Source organism: Amphiprion ocellaris, chromosome 8 (assembly GCF_022539595.1).
Source record: "Amphiprion ocellaris isolate individual 3 ecotype Okinawa chromosome 8, ASM2253959v1, whole genome shotgun sequence".
Lineage (NCBI taxonomy): Eukaryota > Metazoa > Chordata > Actinopteri > Pomacentridae > Amphiprion > Amphiprion ocellaris.
This window is the reverse complement of record NC_072773.1, coordinates 12,553,263-12,569,914: the sequence shown is the minus strand read 5'-3', so window position 1 is coordinate 12,569,914 and position 16,652 is coordinate 12,553,263. Positions and strand designations below refer to the sequence as shown.

Below are 16,652 nucleotides of genomic sequence, written 5' to 3'. Positions count from 1 at the left end.
AAAAAACAACATCCATCTGAGTCTAGATTGTTAAATACAGCCTCCTGTAGCTCTGAACTCATCAAATCCTGATCTAGACACTGTATGAGGGAGATCCACAAATCATGAATAGCCCACAGATGTACATGGGATAAATAATAAATAGGACAGTATTCATACTGAAATTAAAGAAGTTGTTATATTGGGTCTTTTAAGCACTTATTGTACAACAAATTCATCAACACTTGAAAGTGATATTGGTGTAGCAACACTATATAAACTTGAATTTTTCAGTGATTTTTCTACTGTAAGTATATATATTCGGGTTTAATACTCTGTGTGAGGCCTTAGATTCACTAGAGGCTCTGAGTCAGTGTCCTGGCTTGTGTGCACAAAAACAGGAAAGTGACACAGGAGGCAGAACTGTAGATTATAAAAGTGTGAAAACTCAGGATAAAATCTGTGTCGTCAGTAAATGTAAGGCTATAAGATTAGCTGGCATAATCGACGATGTTGACCTTCAAGACGCGTCAACATCAGCATATTTAGCAAATGCATGTTTTTTAAAAAAAAAAAAAACTTGTTCTGTCTTTCACTGGTCAGCTGTAGCAGTTTTAGACATTGGCAGCAGCAGAAGAGACCACTTCAGTTAAATGTAAAAGTTTCCAAAGACCCAAAGGCTTAGAGAATATACTTCAAATTATTGTGGACCAGAACGGTGATTTGTAAACTGTGCAGAGTTTCAGTGGCCCAACGCACAAACCCCTGAAGATGTTGCTTCTCTCATGCTCTCTGTGCAAAAATATACTGCATTTAATACAGCAAACTTTCCAATAAAGCTGTTCTCTCTACATATTTTTCTGCCTCTGTTGTCAGACAATTGTAGGAGCTCATTAAGACTACATGTTAAACAGCTGTTACTTGGAAGCTGCTGCTCTGCACAGCTCAGATCCTGAGAAGTGTCACTAACTCACCAAACATGAGTTAACAAAGACAACTGCTTAGCACGTTCAGCTGGATGTCTATAAAATTCAAAACAACTACCAAAGTCAGAGAATGACTACACACCAGCATTTTGTTAGTAGGTTTCATAAAAACTTGGATTTCTTGCACCAGTTACTTTCTTTCTTTTAAATATGTCAATATATATATATATTTTTTTTTTTATCAGGTTGGAGTGTCCAGTTGGACTCTACAGTTTTGCACTTTAATATATTATATTTATTGTCTTAAATGTAGTATTTTTTTTTCTTCCGTTCATAAATAAATACATCAATTGATTATTAGTTATAATGGAAAAGTGACAGATTAAATGACAGAAAAATAGTCCTTAGTGGCAGCCCTGTATAAAAGAATCTTAAATATTCATGTTTAAGTTTTACCATTAGATGTGTAAGTTGGTTAAAACTGACCTGGTGAGGTAATTTTCTTGCACTACCTTTGCAATAAAAAGTTTTTAAAATTTCATATTCCAGCTATTCCTCAAAAAATGTCTTTGATATCGTTCCATTTAAATTTTTAAGTTGCCTTTAATACTTTTAAAGAAATTGAAATATTTGTATTACTACCCCAAGGTCTTTATCACTGACAATATACAAGAGAGGATACAGTACACAAACTTGGAGGGATGGAGATCAGCAAGTTAGAGGAAAAGAGTGGAAAAATGTCAACAAAATGGATGTTGACATTCTTCTATAGCTGCTCTGTGTAATATTCTTTGTTTTCAAAATTTGTAATAAAGTTAAAAATAAACATATCTCAAACATGAAATCACTCTTGTGTGGACAAAAATATCAGAAAAAAAATAATATTAATTATTATTATTTATTATTATTATTATTATTATTATTATTATTATTATTATTATTATTATTATTAACCAAAATGACAAAAATTCATGATTATTATACGGGTCACTTTGACCCACTCATGGAAGAGTGTAGGGTTCAATCACTGGAGCATCTAAGGGTTCAGGATGAACTTTCTCAAAACTAAATCACAACATTCACAAAGGCTTGCACACCAAAATGCAAACGGATGAATGAATGAATGACAGCAGAGCGAGTTGAGGAGAGTCTCAGCAGGACACACCGTTTAAACAGGTTCTAGTCTACTTGTGCTGTCGCCCCATTTCAAGTCAAACAGCTGAGTAACTCACAGCTACAACACAAACATTTACGCAGCTTCTTTGATAAGAGGCTGAAATACCAGGTGTTAATACGAGGGTCCGCGGCGAAAAGTAAAGTTGAGGCGCCGCGGCCGCGTCGCCTCCGACCGCCGGTAGTCTGACGGGTTTGCGGTAAAAACGGAACTAACTGTCAGTCTGGAAAACAAAGTCCACTTTACCTGCGAGATGTCATAGCAGTCTCTGAGAGCTGTCAGTTTCCTCAAACGTTCCTGCTGCCTCTGCCGAGCCTCTGAGCGGACCGAGGCTGTTCAACCTGCTGTGAAGCTGCACACAACGACTCATTCTGCTCGGCCCCTTCAAAATAAAGCTCCCATCAGGAGACTGCAGCAGGTGAATTTCTTCGTTGTATCGTAATGGCCAGTTATCCGAATATCGCTCTATATACTGTGTAGTCGTGACATTATTTTATGTTATTTGTCCTAATTTTTATTTCCTGTTTGGGCTTTTATTTTTTTCATTAAACAGCAATCTCCTTGTCAGAGTCGATGTTAATGTTGTTGGGATCTTGACACATCGGAAATCGATCTTTAATATGATTTGCCAGTGGGAAAAAAAGGAGAATTTATATTAATAATCAGCCTCCATTCTCCACAGCCCTACGGCATAAATTATTTTGTATTATAAATGCATTTCATTATATTTTATTTTATAGCTTGTTATTCTACAACAGGGGTGTCAAACTCATTTTAGTTCATACAGCCCAAATTGATCTCAAGTGGGCTGGAGCAGCAAAATCACAGCATAAATAACCTATAAATAACTTTGGTTTAGTGCAAAAAAAGTACAATTCTGAAAAACAAATACAAAACAAATATGAACAACCTGAAATTCCTTTTTTTTAAAAATAAGTGCAATTTCAACAATATTGTGCCTCAGTTTATCATTTACACATTACAACTTACAGATCACATCTATCATCACTATCTACAAAAGCACAAAACATTTAGTCACAGGTGTCTGGAACAGAACAATATGGTATTTTACTTCATGATCAAAATAATTTGTCAAGATCTAGAAATGATTTGAAATTTCAGTTTTATACATTTGCAATTTGCAGTTAATGTCTTCTCTGTAATTTTTAAACTTTGCGAAGTCATTCCACGGGTCGGATGAAAATAATCTGATCGTGAAAAAAATGCGTCAGTAATCTTGAGATTCAGAGTAAGGTGAATATAAAATGTGAGACACTGTGTGAGGTCATTCCTCTCTATGCTCAGCACATGTTCAACATCCTTATCACAGTGAGATTTACACAGTTATGTATTCAGGTGTGCTTGGAAATAGTTATTTTTTCATTTTCATGAATTTATTTTAATTTAATAGGACTTTGGGTGACTGACCTTTTCAGCAGTCCAGGAGAAGCGATTCAAATGCTGTATGTGGAGGGAAAAGTTCACACATAAATTGATAATTAGAGCGAAACCTGTTGCCTGTTTCTGACAAAAAATAATCTACTGATGAGAACTTATCTGACCACAACATCGTTAAATGAAACAAAATAATGTGTTTGTTGTTCCTGAGATTAGAGAAAAAAATAACAAACCAAAGAACTGAGATCCAGAGTTATTCATAAAACGTTCTTGAATGCAGAGGTCAAGCAAAACCACTGCATAAATCAATGGAAGAAGCTACTGAATTCAGAATAAGAATCAGCCTTTATGTCTGCTACCCTAAACAATATCGTATTTCTGTCATGTCGAGTGTTTTGTAGGCTGGCATAAATTATGGTCAACCATGACCCTGCACAGGGCAAAGTGAGTATAGATAATGGATGGATTGATAGATGCTGATTGATTTATTTCAAAGATTTTTCAGTTTCAGTCTCACAGCAGGATATTTGCAGCAGTGATATTAGTGAGTGTACAGATGCTTCCACATACCCACCACACCTATAGAATGTAACCTCTTTAGTCATTAAATTAATGCTGTGTTCAGAGTTGTCATCAGGCTGTGAACAGATTGTTTTAGTCAGAACCAGGCAGCAGGTTTCACTCTGATTCTTATTTATTTGGGCTGCTGTGTTGTATGAGTGAGCTTTTTCTCCTCAGGAGCATCTGAATCTCTTCTCTTGCACTTACTAGATTTATGAAAACAAATACATCCAAGGCACATCTTTAGATATATAAAGCTCAGTGTGCATTCACTGTGATATTAATGTGGAACATGAGATGAGCCTAGAAAGAAAGCGAATTTGACCATTTTCCAAATGTTTTGCATGATCAGATTATTGTCATGTTCTCTACTGATGAAGTCTAACTAAAAAATATTATTAAAGTTCTTATTGACACATCCTGTAATATTAGAAGCTTCATAATCCTCTATTGCAGCTGAAGGGTCACTGAGAAATCTGCATAAATGGATCATTGCTTCTAATTGACTGAGTCATTTTTAAAATTAAAAGCAGGGTCCAAAATATAAACCACAAAGTCACTACTCAACTGGTATTTGTTCAACAAGCTAAACATATCATGTTGTTCTCTGCTGTCTATGCTGGAAAGTGCATCACTGTGAATTTGCTTATTCTGAAAATGAACTAAAAGTGCTTAATATCACAGAGGCCTTTATAATACTATATAACTTAAAGTATAGGGTAGTAGAGAAGGATGGCTGATTCTTGGTTTGAATGCACCTATTCTTCTCATTGATTCATCATCCATCTAGTCTATCCCAGGTGACTTAGGATGAAACACCCTGGACAGGTCACTAGTCTATCACTGGGCCCCATTTAGAGACAAACAACCGCACTCACATTCACACCTATGGACAATTTAGAGTTACCAATTAACCCCAGCATGTTTTTGGACTGTGGGAGGAAGCTGGAGAACCTGGACAAAACCCACGCATGCACAGGGAGAACATGCAAACTCCATGCAGAAGAAGATCCAGGCAGGGACACGAACCGGGGATTTTCTGGCTGTGAGGCGACAGGGCTAACCATCAAGCCACCGTGCAGGCCTTGATTTGTCATGTTGTTTTTGTTTTGTTTTGTTTTTTTACCACTTATGCAACAGCAATTAACCCCTGCAGCGTTTTGCTGTACTGCTGCAAAGCAGATCTATATACCTCTTGTGCTGTATGGCCATGATAGGACAGCCCTTCGGATTGCTGCAGTTGGTGTTCCAGGAGAGGATTGAGGCAGAGCAGCGTTGACGTCACCACCCTGTGGTTATCAGTGGAGGTTAATCTACTCGGGGATGGATGGGCTTATGCAATTGTCTGTGAGCCCACAGGCTTCACATCTATGGATTTGCTTTTCCACTGTTTGACCCAATGTGATGCTGCAGCCTACACACAAACCCTGAGATGATGAAGTAGGAATTTCTCCTCGCTGTGGAATTTGTAGTGGATGATTTTTTCTTTCCTGCCAAATGCAGCGTGCTTCAGGCTGGATGGATGGTTGTGAACATAGAGTTTATTGTTTAGATCTGGTGAGCAGTTAAAATAACCCTGTCGCGCAGTGGGAGGACAGTCCTGTCGGATCCATACATAGTGGACATTCATGAAGATGGTGTGCAGTGACTGAGTATTGGAATAACACTGAATGTGCATTTAGTGTTTCATATTAAATGTGAGTGATACAACACCTGTAGGGTTTTGCCATTTGCAGCGTGAGATATCCTTGTATATTTTCTGTTAATCTAAGGCATAGTCATAAAACAGTTTCATTCTGCACCCACAGGCACATATTTCACTAGACATTAAGTTTGACTGCCTTCTGTGTCGGAGAAAAAGGTCAATCAAGCAGTGTTTTAGAGTTTATGCATGTTTTTGTGTTGGGAGGGGAATTACAAATAGCCCCGACCTTAAAGATTGTAACTGTAACCATTAAAAACAGTCCCTTGTATGTGCTAACTTTAAGCTCAATGCTCATGCCTTGAAGTGAAGTTTTGATATGACTCAATAGGACTGATTGGGAAGGCGTCACCATGGCAATCAGAATGTAACTTGCTCTATCGTGATTCAAGTGAGGTCTCAGAATCGATTTTTTTTTCAATACAGCTATGACTATAAAATATGGAGGAGTTTTTAATGTATATTTTCCAACTGCTTCAAACAGTCATCTGTTTTTTTTTAGTCTGAAAATCAATTTGCTAATTTTTGAAACATCAATTCTGTCATTCTTGTGTTTTACTATAGTCTAAGTACATTTTTGCAAGAAAAAAAATGTCCCTTCACCACACAAATAATGACCCTTTGACTGTACCAACTGAATGGATCACATGACAAAAGGAAGTTTTAAAGAGAGTCCTGATTAATTTTTACACCTTAGACAAATGAATGGAAAACAATGGATTCCTAGAGGAGTGGAACAAAAATAAGAACATTTCTCAAATTAAGAACAAGACGAGTTGTCAAATCATAGTAGTGGTAAACATTTAGCTTTTATCGCCCTGCAGACTGATGTCATGTTAAGTCTATGGGGGGATAAATAGGCTTCAGAACACAAAGCCTAGTTTCCCTCCTGGGAATGGAAACCAGGATGTCTCCTCTACCCTGAGGTGACGGCTTCTATAGGCTGGTGGCCTTTGACCCCTTTTGCCTTGACTCTTGCAAATCTGCCTCTGCAAAGATTGAAAAAAATCCGAGAAGGCAAACAAAGAAGTCTTATACTGAGAGTGATGCAACTGGACAGCTGGAGCCTCGACAGAGAGACAGAACTTTTATTACCATGTGGACACAAATAGCTGTGAGAGAGAAACTTTATGGGTGAGGTCTTTTATTTAAGGGGAGTCACTGTCCAAGCTTTTAGAAAACACTCACAAGAAAGTCATTCAGTGATTTTCTAAGAACAGCTTCTTCCATCATCGATGACGATATGGTCCCCTGTCGGGTTCAGTCTGGAAGAACTGAGGAGATTTTATCCAGAGAATACCTGAGACTGTTGCATAATTCATAAATCCACTTTGACCTTTGAACAAACTGCATTCCTCAATACGTGCATCAAAAAACACACATCTGAAAATGTTATTACTGCCTCGGAGCTCTTGCTTATGCAGTTCTTCTCAAAGCCAGTCAGTTGCTCAATACATGAATAAGAATTAGCTTTCTGTGTCTCCTTGTTCCTGTGAATCGTGTGTCCTCCAAAAGACATATTTCAACTAGAAGCCCCTTAAATCCTCTGGATGTCACCCTAGAAGTGATCCCTTATCTCATTATTTGGCTCCAAGTATGACCGTTATATTTTGTTTTAATTTAATTCCTGGAAAATCCTTTAATCATACTACTTACACTTATTAACTTGAAAACGATCTTTCCACAGCGGGATCCCTCACTGGGCAAAACTATTTAATTTACACCATTTCATAGAGTTTTAATTAACACAACACAAGCTGCAGTGTCCTTCTCTGTCATTAGTAAGGAATACATTAAACTCATTAAATCTCAGTCTTAATGAAAATGCTCAAGACAGATTTGGGATGTACTGAATGATGTATGAAGCTGCGCAGCAGCTGTTTTTTTTCCCCTCATGAATTTCAGGGTTTCAATTAGCAGAGAGACACCAGAGATTGCTGTAGGTGATTTGAATTTGAAGCAGTAAATATCACTGTAGCCAGATAGGTGGTTTATAGATGTGCATTTGAGTGCGCTAGCTAAAATTGCTTTTGATTTGAAAGAGCACTGCTTGTCTTGGACATTTCATTCAATATGTGAGCAGAAACCTCTCACTAAGACAGGACACATTATGAAGTCTTGATTTGTGTTGCCTCAATATGTGCAGGTGCTTGCTTTTTTCCCCCAGACTTGTGTAAAGTGTTGCAAATTAAAATAGCAAAAAATAGAAATGACAAAAAAAAAGATGACTGACAAGAATGGCCTCCATTATTTGGTTGACATTTTATTTCATGGTGGTAGGAACACAAGACAAAGGTCATAAAGTTAGTAATGTTCAGGTCATGCCACTCTTACTTGGTGCACTGCCTTTTGACGAGGTTTGCGCAGTCAGACAGTAGTTTACAGAGGCCAGACATGGAGGGTAATCCACATGTAGACATAAATAAGGAACAGAAAATAGATTCAAAAAACAGTAAATAGAAGATTTTTTGTAAAAAGCCAGATGGGACATTTGCAGAGGCCCTCTGGGATATTTTTTGTATATGAGCATTATTACTAATATAGTTATCATTATTATTATGTATTACTCATTTATATCATGGGGATGAGGCTAACACACTGGCTAAAGTAAGGAAACAGTTACATGGATGATGTCTTTGTCACCTGCTTACAGTCAAGGTGACCGGTTTTTAAGGCAATTCATAGTTTCCACTCAAACCATAACACTGCAGTTGTCTTTATTGTTTATGACTCCATCCAAATACACAGGATTCTCTTCTTATTTAAGTGTTACCACCTGAAAGGATCAAATTCAAAGAACAGTGTGTTAAATAAGTCCAGTCTAAAGTTAACAGAGTGAGTGCTGGAATTTAAAGAGACACCAGAAGAGGGTTTCCTGGTCTGGTGTGGACACCCAGAGCCTGAACACACCCGGCGTACTAGTAGCTTTAGGGCTATCCCTCCCCCATGTACAGAAGTATATCATTGTGTGGGTGAACAGACAAGTCAGACATGGCTCCAGTGTATATTACTAAAAACATAAACCTCCACAGATCACACATTTGCTAAATTTACACTTAAAAATTGCAGGGCTGTACAAAAACAGATTGCTTGATGATTTAAGGAGGGAAACAAAATTAAGAACTTAAGTAAGAAAAAATAGTACAAGACCATTTGATATTCAACCACAAACAGGCATGATTTAGTCTTAGAATATTGCCAAGGTTCTCATATCAAAATGAGTGTCTTTAAGTCAGTCATCGCAGCTTATTGTGGTTCAGCAAAGACGACTCCAAGTTGCAACAGTTCACTGAATGTTACAGAATTCGCACTAGTAATAGAAACCCATGCGTTGCTATGTTAACTTGCAAGTAGTCTAGGATTATGCATCTTTTCCCAGTTTTTGCGGCTGTTATGGCTTCAGAAGGTCACAAGAACATCACAGTCTCTCTCTCTCTCTCTCTCTCTCTCTCTCTCACTCAACAGCCGAAAAATAGATTCCTCCAGGAATGCTCTTAGGTGAAATGCAAAATGAAATTAAGTCTCAGGTAGAGTTTTTTGAATCTTTTAGCGTTTGTGCTGATGACTGACTGCTGTCGACGGGACGTTCCCAAGAGTAGTAGCTCTCTCCTTGCCTCTTTGCTGTTTCTTCAGTCTTTGCTTTCAGCACCTCCTTAAGGTCAGATATGGTAACAACTCTTCCCTTATGCACCATTCAAGGTCCTGCAAAACTAACTGCTCCCAAGAAAAAATACAAAAGACGTATACAGGAAATGAACAAACGTAATTCCCAACTCTTTCTGAAATAACATCAGTGGAAATAAGAAAAAAGGAACCTAAATTAATCAATGCAAAAAAGCCCAAAACAGTGACATTTTTCAAATTAGAAATTGTTTGGAACTAAATGTGAATTTAAAAAAAAATACAAAAAAACAAACAAAAACCAGAATCAAACCAACACTGTAGAAGTGCATGCATTTATAGTGGTCATCATTAGTTCATCTGCTGATTGTAGAACAGAACGCACAATAGTACATGAGAAGCACAATTCTCCAAAGAGAACCCATCGTACATATTCACAGTCTCAGGTATTATTTATATACTCTATATTTATAACATTTATCCATGTCTATGATTCATGTCTTGACTTATGACTAATGATATGCGAGTCATTGTGGAACACAGCGCACTCTCTCCATCATGTTGGGTTGCAGTGTTAGTGAGTCATATTTCAAAACTAAAGGCTCTGATGGGACTCAGAGAGGAGTGGAGTGTTTTTTTTTTTTTTTTTTGGCGCTGTGAGATGGGGTTGATCGAGTAGTTTCGACTGTGTATTTTCTCACTGTAGCAGCTTGACTGATATCTAAAAAGTCCCATTAGGAAAATACAGTGGACTGAATACTGGGCTGAATACAGAGTTTCTTGACTATAGATGGTAGCTGGCTGCAGCATCACCGAACTGCACACAGCGACTACAACATATACCGCGTCCAGCTCTCACGAGGGAATGTATGCCATATATTCAATATGTATCGGCCATGCTTGGGGGAATGTGGATGATAGATATGGCACCAAGACAAGGCAGTAACCAGAGATCATTAGCGAGGTCCACCGTGTTCAAGTAATGAGCAAGGTAAAATAGCGCGGTTGATTTTTTCAAACTTGGTGTTTCTTTTAAATCAACAAAACTGTCAAAAATAAAAAATCTCTTAAAAAAAAAAAACCAAAAAACAAAAAACACTTGAGGGGCCATAAAGGGAAATAAATTGTGTTCTGTAAATGGAGGTGCAGATTTAAAAAAAACAAAACAAAACAGCAAAATATATAAAACAAAAATTAAAACAATTTTCTTTCCATATAAAAAGCCATGAAAAGTATACAAAAATAGAAAATAATTACAGCAGGAGACATGGGCGCTATGGAGGGAGCAGATGGAAGGTTTCTTTTTTTCATTTCTTGTAAATATTTTGTCTCTGCCAGGCTATTTGGCGGCGGAACAGTGTAAAATCTTGGGGCTGTTCAAGGCGTCCTCCACCAGGTGGAGATCCACACCGTCTACCACCACGTCCTTGATGCAGCCAACAAAGCCGGTGCTGTAGGCCTTGGGCAACCGACGGGCCACCGCCAGCTCCTCCAAGCCACCTGAGAAGGGACAGAGGCAGGGGTTAGAATGACTGAGTCAGCTCATGCCCTCACATTAGGGGACAACGGAGACATAAATACAATAATAACTCCAAAGTGACGCTAGCAACCAATGTTTGTGTTTTAAAGTACTGCACTAGTTATTTAACACAGTTCATGTAACAAAAACACCAGGCCCTGATCTGAGTTATTCACGTTAGATACTACAATTTTTTTCCCAACTAAACCTTTCACAAACAAAGAGACGCTCTGCATGATTCGTAAACTTATATGATGTGTAAAATCGACAGCATGCCACTTTAACCCTCTGAACTCCAAGTGGTTTCTGCAGCTTTTCAGCTCCTGTTGCATTTTTACTTACTGTGGGCTCAATTTTTACTTGTAGGTTCTACACATCTATGGAAACAGCACAACCAAGGTGAAAAGTAGTGACACTCATAAAATGTTTCAGGAGCATCAAAGTCATAATGTCATAGATCATGAACAAAAAAAGTTGATTTTTTTCTGTACTTGATTTACAAACAGAAAAAACCCATAATCAACATGTGCAACATTTTGTTAAAGTGTCCACAGGTATAACAAAAACTGGGAAAAATGCTGATTGTACATAGAATAGATATTTTACTGCTTATGTTTTTAGTTTGTTTGTTGTTTGCATACTTTATATATATATATATATATATATATATATATATATATATATATATATATATATATATATATATATATATATATATATATATATATATATATATCTACACATATAAATAAAATACAAAAATAATAAAAAATAAATAAAACTGACATTGTACTTTTGCAACAGTGAGTTTTACGGGGCTAAAAGTGCCTGATTTTTTTGTTGTGCCTTGTTTTTTTACACAATCTAGTTAGAGAAAATGCTTTTTTTGGGTTAATTGTTAAACAGTACACATGTCAAATAAAATGATTTTGATGACAAATTTAAGCTTAGATTTGGTTAAATGTTCTAATGAAATTGCACATCACATATAAGTACACTGTCAGACAGTTGGAAATTCAACAAATTTTTCAGTTTTTACAGTTTCTGGCTCTGGTAAGTGGTGGAATTTTGGCAAATGTTTAAGATTAACATCTCTTTCAATCCTGCTGGTGGGTTTGGGGTTTCAGTGGGTAAAACATCAAACATCATCCAGATGTTTCACAGCAAATTAAACCTGAAAATTCCATCAAACGGCTGTCCCTGAAATACTCTGGTGTAAACTATCAAAGCAGTTACTTGTTTTGTCAGGTTGCATTATAGCCTTTGATATTTAGCATGATGACACCAGTTGATGGACAACCCAGGATGACAGTTCATTTGTCAAATCCCACATGATCAAAAGGAGAGGGAGCCTGCACACCACCAACAAAAACTAAGCTAAGACGGAAAGGGAGAAGGTTCTTTTAATTTGACGTGGCGTATAAAGTGCTCAAAGACGTGCTACGAATGAAAGGTGTTGACAGAGTGTAAAATGATGAATACCTAACATCCTCATTATTTTTCATTTGTTTCCATATTTGGGCCTAAGCGCTCACTGCCATGCAGTAAATTCACCAGATATCACCTGTCCATCAGGGCATGCATTCAGAACGCTGACAGCTCTCTGTTAGAGTTAACTTATTTCAGGTCCTGCACTTCTCTTAGCTGCTCATATTAAACTCTTAACTAGGAAAGGGGACAGAGCTCCAGTGTAAAAGGCCAGATTAACCCCTCGGCCAAAGTATAACCCAAGTTTAACATGCTTCAACAGGTCTTTAGGAGTCAACAGGTTTAAACTGGCCTTGGTCAGTTATACCTCAAGCATGTTAAACTCTTAATTGTTAAATTATTTAGAGTTTTTCTTTTTACAAAGAGATGTGCTCAGCAAGCAAGTCATTATGAAAGAGCATAACTAGAATGGTCTTAAACTAATTGAAATAGAAAAAAGTTCAAATCAAAGGAAAAACTGAATTGCATACTAAGACAAAATTATGCTGAAAGCACATCATAATCAAAGAAAAATCAACATTGGCTGTTGTTAATTTTAATTGTTACTGTATAACATTTTTTTTAAATAAATAAATTCTTGTGAAACATCCTAAATTTTAAACTTTGATTTGATCAAGTTTTCCAACAGAATGGCACATCACAGAGTATAAGGATTATTGGAAACAACTTTTTCTGCTTCTGGCTTTGAAAGATGCTGTAATTTTGGTGATTTTTTTTTTGCCTTTCATCAGTGGGTTTTGGAATCAGAGGTTCATGTAACAAAATAATTTTTATTATTGTCAAACTGGCCCTTTAAAGCATCTGTAAACTCTATCAAAGCTGACCAACATGATCTTATCTACCAGTCACAACAGTATGAAACAGTCACAGATTTCTACTGAAGAGCTTTCCATTTTCTTTTACCTTCACTTAAACAGTCAATTTTCTCAGTTTTTCTTCCATTTCAAATCCCAAAAAAAATAAATCCTTGTGTGGAGCCGCTGTGACCTAATTGCTGGGTGTGTGGCTAGCTACTTTTAATGGTCTGTTCAGCTACTCTTTTGAGCCTGCAAACCCAAAGTAGTCATTAGTGTCTTTCTCACCAAATCTTTATTCAGAATTCATCACTTTGTAGCAGTTTTTGATGTTTTACCTGGCTGACATCCCAGCTCTCTCTTGCCTTCTTCCTACCTGTTATCTACACTGTCAGAATCCTCCCACTTTCTCTTGCGTTCTTCGCTTTATGTTAGTGTAACTCATTTTCCCCCCACATTGACCAGCTCTTCTTCTCTTCCCTGTGTTGTCGGACTGAGAGTTCATATCCCCGTCAAGCTCTTTACATCCCCTGTCCCTGCTTCCGTTAATCGGATTGTGCGCCTCTGAATCGGGAGTCGACAGGGCTAATTTCATGCGAGTTACAGATGAATTAATGATGAACAGTGAAAAGGGGATTTAGAAAGGAGAAGGGCTCTCGATGGGAGGGCTGCGTGAGGATTATATATTCTTGCTGCAGGGCTCGCTCAGCACCTGTTCCACTGCCATGCCTCCCTGTGTGTGTTTGTGTAAGTGTACCTGAGCGCACCTCTACATGCTGCGAGCCTCTTAAATGTCACTCACTGCTTCTCCTCTCAAACCTGCCTCTTCTCGGCGGTGCACTGCGCATTTTAAAGAACAGTCTGACTTTATTTTGCTGCCTGTCTTCAATGTTATTTCCACAGAATGTTCAATCCGGTCGTGCTGTGTGTGTTCTTTCAAAAATGATTTCTCTGAGCCAAGTTCAGTCCAAGTTGAACTGGAGGTAAATAACGGGCCGACTTTGGTCATTTTCAATTCAAGAGAGCAGACAACTTTTGACTTAGTCAGATAGCCTTTCATTTCTCAGCTCAATACCTGAATAGGCTTGGACATTTTTTTTTTTTTGCTCGAGTGGCAATCTTTTTTCCCTGCCACAGACTTTGCTTATCCTCTGCAATGCCAATGAGTTCATTGCTCATTTTTGGCAGCCTTCTACCAGTGGCTAGGGTGAAAAAGCGCTACAGATTTACAAGTGTTCCCCTTGCTTGTTGTATGGCATCTGTAGATGCATTTTGAAGTCTGAATGATAGTTTTCTTTTTTGCATGTGTGGGTACCTACCCAGCCAAAGCGCTCCGTCTGTATCCAGCTGTGTTGCTGCCAAAGGCGATGACCCTGTTACTGCTGCCTCATTGCCAACCTGTAGAGAGCCGTCTCGAAGTGCTCTGTGGAGGAGAGTAATAAAGAGAGAGACGCAGTTGGAGGTTAGTCTGATGCATGTGTGTCACACTGAATAGCTGTAAATTGCAGTTTGGTTTAATCTGAAGCATCAAGACTCTATTGCTCCACTGCCAGTACACTAAGCATTGGCATAACTGCCTCTGCCAAGCAGTGTTCTAAATGTGCCTGTCTTTCAGCTAACAGATGCTGTTAGAGCACCATTCATTTTAGGTGGCTCTGTGCTGTGCATTAACACACACAAGACAGTGAATTTGAACCCGCTAAAGTGGGCTTCCAGCAGAGAGAGAGTGTCATTAAACTCAAGTCACAAACACAGATAGCTGTGTAACTATAATAGCTGTACGCCACATGCTGCGATTTACACCATCATCAACATCCAAATTATGTCATCTCCCAGCAACATGTGGTTTCCCTGTAAGCTTGGGATGAGATCTGGCTAAATCCCTGTTTGAAATGGATGGAGCTGCTTTTCGAGGATCGATCATTCTTGCCTTACATGATGAAACCAATCTAATTATCCCAGATACTTCCATTCACAGCAATGCTGATAGCAAACATTCAGCAGCGATAAAGCAGAGATCATGTGGAAGGTTTTAAATTGCTCATTTTCAAAGTTCAGGTAGTTAATTTGTTTTTAAGGAATTCATTACGATAACATCACTGTGTGACAAAACATATTGCATGTTTAGTGTTTTTCTACCTTAGGAATGATTATCTATCCATTATCCATTATCCATGTGCTAAAGTAAAACCTGTGCTTTTGCTCCTAATGCATGGGCTAGTTGTTATTTATGTATAGTTATATATACACATGCTATTCGTTTGTATAGAATGTTTAAAGGACTGGACTGTGTCAGGCTCTCAAAAACTGTTTATTATGGGACAAATGGTTTTGTGGTAATTCAATTAATTCCAGTTTTGATTCAGAGCAGGAGAATATACACTAACAACGGATCAGCTGACATGATCATGACATGAAAATGGATCCCTGCTGATGCTGTGCTTACATGTTGTATATTTCTACATAAATTTGAAATAATCACACAAAAAACTTACAGCCAGTACGAAAATAATTTAGTGTAACTGTATTCCTTTAAAAAATAATTCTTATTTATTTAGTTCTTTTTTAAATGTGCTTTTAAAAGTCATTACAATGCACTTCTTGTATGTCCATATACACAGTCTTTGAACAACAGTGTATCCAGTCAGTACACTGTGCGTGTGTAGCTTTTGTGTTAATATAGATACTCAATTTGTACATATCTTATTAATTATTTCCAGCCTACATTTTTTATAATGTGCCAAAATATGTTGGGATGTTGCTGCATGTTCCTCCTTTTTGAACATTCATTACCGTGCCGAAGCAATTCGATGTGTATTGCGTCATACTCATGCATGAAAATAACCTTAATCTGAAACTAATCAAAATCATCTCTGTGCTAGGGATCACTGCATAGCAGAGGATTCATGCAAGAGATCACCCAGTTAGTAGCAACACAAATACAATATGGATTAAGGCTAATCCTGGTCTAACTGTAAAAGCTTTTCGTGCTGATCCCCAGCTACCTGCCGTCTCCTTTTTTACCTGCTGGCCTTGATGCGTATCCAGCGGTTAGTGTCGACGCGCACCGAGGAGCGCAGCACCACGGGCTTGGAGCCCAAGTCGTACGTCATTTGGACGTGTCCATCCACGATAGCCAGTGCGATGTAGTCTGAGCGCTCTATGCCCTTCCCGCTCCACAGCACCAGGCCCTGGGTCGCCTCGGTCCGGATGCTCAGCTCAAATTTGTTCACCAGCAGAGCCTTCTCACTAGGAGAGCAGAAAATACATTAGTTAGTTCTTGGTCTGATGCATCAAAAAAAGAGTTCTAATCTTCATGGCAGCTGATGTAGCTCAGTGACGGTTGTGTTATTTGTAGTTCCATATAGGAAGGGAGGGACCTCGGCTGCTGTCTCAAAGGTACATTACCCATGATTCAAGGATGACATGTGGTTCAGTTTGCTTACACATTTAGGCAGAAAGCTGTGTAGCTCAGGCTCTGTGGCCTCAT

The 16,652-nt window shown here is 38.1% G+C and overlaps 2 protein-coding genes across 14 annotated transcripts in view; both read right to left on the bottom strand.

The window, feature by feature from the left end:
- Positions 1-2,465, bottom strand: part of ptpn11b (protein tyrosine phosphatase non-receptor type 11b) — an 84,567-nt gene extending 82,102 nt beyond the window's left edge. For all 4 annotated transcript variants that reach the window (XM_055012748.1, XM_023268426.3, XM_035947332.2 and 1 more), the window contains exon 1: positions 2,326-2,465. In XM_055012748.1, the coding sequence (XP_054868723.1) occupies positions 2,326-2,339 (14 nt within the window). In that variant the 5' untranslated portion in view covers positions 2,340-2,465. The remainder of the gene's footprint in view (positions 1-2,325) is intronic.
- Positions 2,466-7,982: 5,517 nt separating this feature from the next.
- Positions 7,983-16,652, bottom strand: part of agrn (agrin) — a 309,753-nt gene continuing 301,083 nt past the window's right edge. For all 10 annotated transcript variants that reach the window (XM_035947335.2, XM_055013259.1, XM_055013260.1 and 7 more), the window contains 3 exons: positions 16,187-16,411; positions 14,482-14,585; positions 7,983-10,861 (listed from right to left, as the gene is read on the bottom strand). In XM_035947335.2, the coding sequence (XP_035803228.2) occupies positions 10,701-10,861; positions 14,482-14,585; positions 16,187-16,411 (490 nt within the window). In that variant the 3' untranslated portion in view covers positions 7,983-10,700. The remainder of the gene's footprint in view (positions 10,862-14,481; positions 14,586-16,186; positions 16,412-16,652) is intronic.